The 4821-nt window shown below is 41.6% G+C and overlaps 1 protein-coding gene, 1 non-coding gene and 1 pseudogene across 2 annotated transcripts; all 3 read left to right on the forward strand.

Annotated features, from left to right (window-relative positions):
- Positions 1–309: 309 nt before the first annotated feature.
- Positions 310–843, forward strand: LOC124982716 (annexin-2 receptor-like). Its single transcript, XM_047549681.1, has one exon. The coding sequence runs from the start codon at positions 310–312 to the stop codon at positions 841–843; it is 534 nt and encodes a 177-aa protein (XP_047405637.1).
- A 1483-nt stretch (positions 844–2326) lies between these two features.
- Positions 2327–2405, forward strand: Trnaa-agc (transfer RNA alanine (anticodon AGC)). The gene has a single exon. It is a non-coding gene; the product is annotated as a tRNA-Ala (tRNA).
- A 1239-nt stretch (positions 2406–3644) lies between these two features.
- Positions 3645–4285, forward strand: LOC124982497 (coiled-coil domain-containing protein 126-like; annotated as a pseudogene).
- The last annotated feature ends 536 nt before the right edge of the window (positions 4286–4821 follow it).

Consider the following 4821-nt stretch of genomic DNA (forward strand, 5'->3'; position numbering starts at 1 on the left):
CTCTTCCCAAGTGGACTCTACCAGTGATTCTCCAGGCAGTTTCCAGCAGCCTTTGATCTTGAATTAGGGCATCACCTTTGATTCCTCGAGTTCTCGGTCTTCAGTCTCTTGGACTGTGCAGGCCCTGGTTCCTCCAGCTCTCCAGTCTGTAGACCAGCTTCTGGTAGGGATTAAAGTCAACACCACCCAGGTTCCCAGTCTGTGGTTAGAAACCCCCAGGAGGCCAGAGGAATATAAAAACACAAAGACAGCTGCCTGTTAAGTCCTACACAGGTATTTGGTGGTACCTGGTGTGAGTCTGAAGACAGCATGGGGCAGCCCTTTCCCTACTATGTGTCAGGGTCCTGGGATTCCCCAGACCAGGGGCCAGGGACATCTAGGCCTCCAGCCCTGAGCTCCATATATTCTGGGTCCTGGCTGCTGCCCTTTTTTATCCACCGGGATGATATTTCCTATGACAACCAAGACTTGAACTGCGACCTGCTTGGCACACTCAGAGGGCGTCTTCGCTGGGATTGGTCGGGAAAAGGTGACTTTCCCAGAGCACACAGCACCTTACACCAGGACACAATGCCGCCAGTCCTCGACCGCGCGACCGTGACCCAGAAGAAGCCCCAGGCGCCCCCAGGAAAGTCAGGGGTCTCCAAGGTGCCCCGCCATCGCCTGCCAGCTGGGGCTCCCTTGGCCTGTTCCCGGTGTATCAGTGATGGATATCTGGAGCCCAAGACCTGTGATGGTAGTGCCTCTTGTAAGAGTTGTCTTCCTCCTTCCCCCGCCCACCGCCATGGCACCAGCCAAGGCTGCTGGGAGTGGATTCGGAGCCTTCTGCGCAGGAGTCCCTGAGGCTGCCTGAGTGTGCAACCTCAGGAGTACTGAGATTTCCGCTGCAACCCTTGGTTGGACCAGCCCTTTGGAAGAGATCACGTAACAGTAATGCTTGTGCGTTTGCTAGTACACCAAGAAAGTTTAGCTGCAGAACTTTTGTGCATTTTTCTTTTGTCTTCTCAATAAAATCGTGCCCATATGAGAAAACAAACAAACAAACAAACAAAAAACCGGATATTTCACACACAAAAAAATATTCAGCATTGATTCTGAATTGTGCCTTGATAAGATAGGAGACCCCTGTTTGTGTGTAAATTCCATCACAGAAAATTGAAGTAAATCCACAAGTACTCTCTTATTTATTTGGTACTGGGGATTGAACCCAGAGGTGCTTTACCACTGTGCTACATCCTAGGACCTTTTTATGATTTATTTACTTGTCACTTTACCACTGTGGAGTCATGTTCCTGGTCCTTTGTTTTATTTTGAGACAGCATCTCACTAAGTTGCTGAGGTTGACCTCAAATTTACCATCTTCCTGCTTCAGCCTCCTGAGTTGCTGGATTACAGGTGTGTGCCACCATACTGGCTCTCTTATTATTATTATTTAATTTTTTTTTTTTTTAGTTATAGATGTACACAATACCTTTATTTTATTTTTATATGGTGCTGAGGATCAAACCCAGTGCCTCACATGTGCAAGGCACTGAGCCACAACCCCAACCCGCTCTTATTATTTTATTGCCATATTTCCTTAAAGAGTATGTCAATATTGGGGCTGGGGAGATAGCTCAGCTGGTCAAGTGCTTGCCTCGCAAGCACAAGGCCCTGAGTTCGATCCCCAGTACCGCAAGAAAAAAAAAAAGAGTATGTCAATATTTAAACCATATTAATTTTAAGATATTAAATTAGAAGTTAATCATTGTATTATACATGATCACCTGACCTTGTGCTTAATTTTGGTCTTTTTTTGTTAAGCAGATTCATTTAGTGAAGTAGCACCATCTAGTGGACAATCATTGGAAATAAAAATGTGTGACCATCATGTGTATCATGCTTTAAGAAAGTCCACCATATATTAGTAAAGTCACATCAATTGAACAGAAAAGAGCCCAGAAATATATACATACATATATTATATTATTAAGGCAGCATTTAAAATCTTGAGGAAAAAAAAGATAATATAACAAATGAAAACTTGGGGATAGGTGACCAGCTCTTTGGGAAAGAAGGGCCCCCAGCTCATACCCCAATTAATTTCAACTCATACCCCAATTAATTTCACATGGACTAATATTTGAAATGGGAAATATGAAGTTAGTTCTAGAAAAGTTTTTCCTTCTTTTTTTCTTTCTTCTTTTCTCTTTTGTGGTACTGTGTATCCACAAAACAAGAAAGAAAGAAAGACCAAAAAAAGCTAAAAGGCAAGCAAGCACTGGGCAAATACTTTACAACTCAGCTACATCCTCTACCCTAGAAAATGTCTTTTTAAATGTGACATAGTAGGATTGGGTGTAGCTCAGTGGTACAGCACTTGCCTAGCATGCAAGAGGCCCTGGGTTTGATCCCCAGCATTACTTGTCAAAAACCAAGACAACAGGACTGGGATCGTGGCTCAGTGGTAGAGTGTTTGACTAGCCTGTGTGAGGCACTGGGTTTGATTCTCGGCACCACATAAAATAAATGAATAAAGGTCTATCAACATCTAAAAAATATATACATTTTTAAAAATTAAAAAAAAAGATGACAAAACAAAACAACAACAATAAAAAAAATGCACACACAAAACAGAGACCACATGACATCATGTACAGAATCCCCAAAAGAATGGGCGTTGGCATTTGACAGCATAGAAAATTAAAACTTCTGGATAACAATGCTATGATAGTGTGTGAGCTTCCTGTTTCTGTGACAAAATACCTGAGAAAATCAAAAAGGGGAAAGGTTTACTTTGTCTCATAGTTCCAGAGGTTTCAGTTCAGGTTGGTTGGTCCTATTGTTCTGGGGCCTGTGGTGAGGCAGAATATCATGGAGGAGAGCAAAATGGTGGAGCAAAGCTGTCCACCTCATGGCAACTGGGAAGCAAAAAGATAGGAAGGGGCCAGGGTCCGAATATCCCCTTCAAGGGGGAGCCTCCAATGTCCTAACTTAATTCCAGTAGGCCCTGCCTCTTAAAGTTTCCACCATCTCCCTAAACCACCACAGATTGGTGACCACACATGGACCTTGGCAGAACATATAAGATCCAAACCCAGGGCTTCGGTACAGCTTGCAGCCCCCAGTACAGCTGACAGCTCCCACCACAGTTGGGGAGGCTCTTTGTGACCATCCTCCAGGGACGGAGAAGGGAGCCAGCATGGCTCTGGCAGGCTCAGTCGCGAGCTGCGGGGATGACGAGCCCAGGCAGCCTCGGGTCTTGGTTCGAGTTCTGTTTTTGACAGCTCAGTTCTGTTCTACTTTAGGAGAGAGGAAGTCAAATGCCCCTCTTTTTTTTTTCTTTTTTTTTTTTTTTTTTTTTTGCGGTACTGGGGATCGAACTCAGGGCCTTGTGCTCAAGCACTCTACCAGCTGAGCTATCTCCCCAGCCCTCAAATGCCCCTTTAAAACTCACTCTTCAAAACTCATCTCCTGGGTTACTGTTTTACAGAGTTAATGAAAGAGTGGAGGCAACCTTGCTGGAGGTGAAGATTTTACAATATTAGAAGAGTTTTTTTCTTTTAAAAGTCTCGATTGGCGACTTGTCTCCAGTTGCCGATTTTCAATCAAGGATTATATCCTGTTGCAGAAAAGCTTTTTAATTGCTGTTTGCTTCATCAGAAATGTTTTTTACAATCTCAAGGAAAAAATATGTCCCAGAAATTGAGTTTACTGTTGCTTATATTTGGACTCGTTTGGGGATTGATGTTACTGCATTATGCTTTTCAACAACCAAGACGTCAAAGCAGTGTCAAGTTACATGAACAAAAACTAGATTTAAGCAGAAGATATGTTAAAGCTCTAGCAGAGGAAAATAAGAACACGGTGGATGTTGAGAATGGTGCTTCTATGGCAGAATGTGTGGATCTGAAAAGAACAATCACTGTCCTTTTGGATATTTTGCAATGCTTGGTGAACCTGGAGAACAATGTGGACTATATTGTGAATAGCTGCACCACCAATACAACCTATGGTACTCATGGGAATTTGGTGCCAGTAATTACAAATAAAAGGATAAATGCATCAGGCAGCATTAAATAGAATTTGAAGATCACCTGTGTTGCTACATCCATTGTGGATTATATCCTATTGCAGAAAATCTTTTTAATTGCTGCTAGGACAAAATAATAGTTTATAAAAGCTCCATACATTTTCAAGGAGTGTGCTAGATTCATGGAGCTCTTAATTCTGTATATAAAATTTTAAAATGTGCCAGGCGTGGTGGCACACATCAGTAATCACAGTGGCTCAGGAGGCTGAGGCAGGAAGATGGTGAGTTCAAAGTCAGTCACTGCAATTTAGCAAGGCCCTAAGCTACTGAGAGAGACCCTGTCTCTAACAAAATACAGGGTTTGGGGATGTGACTCAGTGATTAAGTGCCCCTGGGTTCAATTCCGGGTACCAAAAATTTTTTTAAAAAATTTAAAATGTTATTAGTGTGCTGTCAGGCAAGTCTCTTCAATGCTGTATTATATCCTTAAAGGAAATTTAATAACATGGTTAATGTAGTAATAAGCATGTAGGTGATCTTGTATAAATCTTTTGTGTTTGAGATCAAGCTGAACTAAAACCCTAAAAGACATATTCATTTCTATAAAATATTTATTTAAGTATATAACTTGTTTTTTCAGACAAGGGGAGAATATTATTATTGAATCATTCTGTCACTTGTTCTCAGTAGATGCAACTGTTTGTTATTCTTAACATTGGGGACAATTTAATAGCAACATTAAAATAGTATTCTTTAATCTCATACTTAAAATTTTCTTACATATATTCTAAAGAATAAGAAATATTTTA

The sequence above is a fragment of the Sciurus carolinensis genome, chromosome 4 (assembly GCF_902686445.1).
Source record: "Sciurus carolinensis chromosome 4, mSciCar1.2, whole genome shotgun sequence".
Taxonomy (NCBI): Eukaryota; Metazoa; Chordata; class Mammalia; order Rodentia; family Sciuridae; genus Sciurus; species Sciurus carolinensis.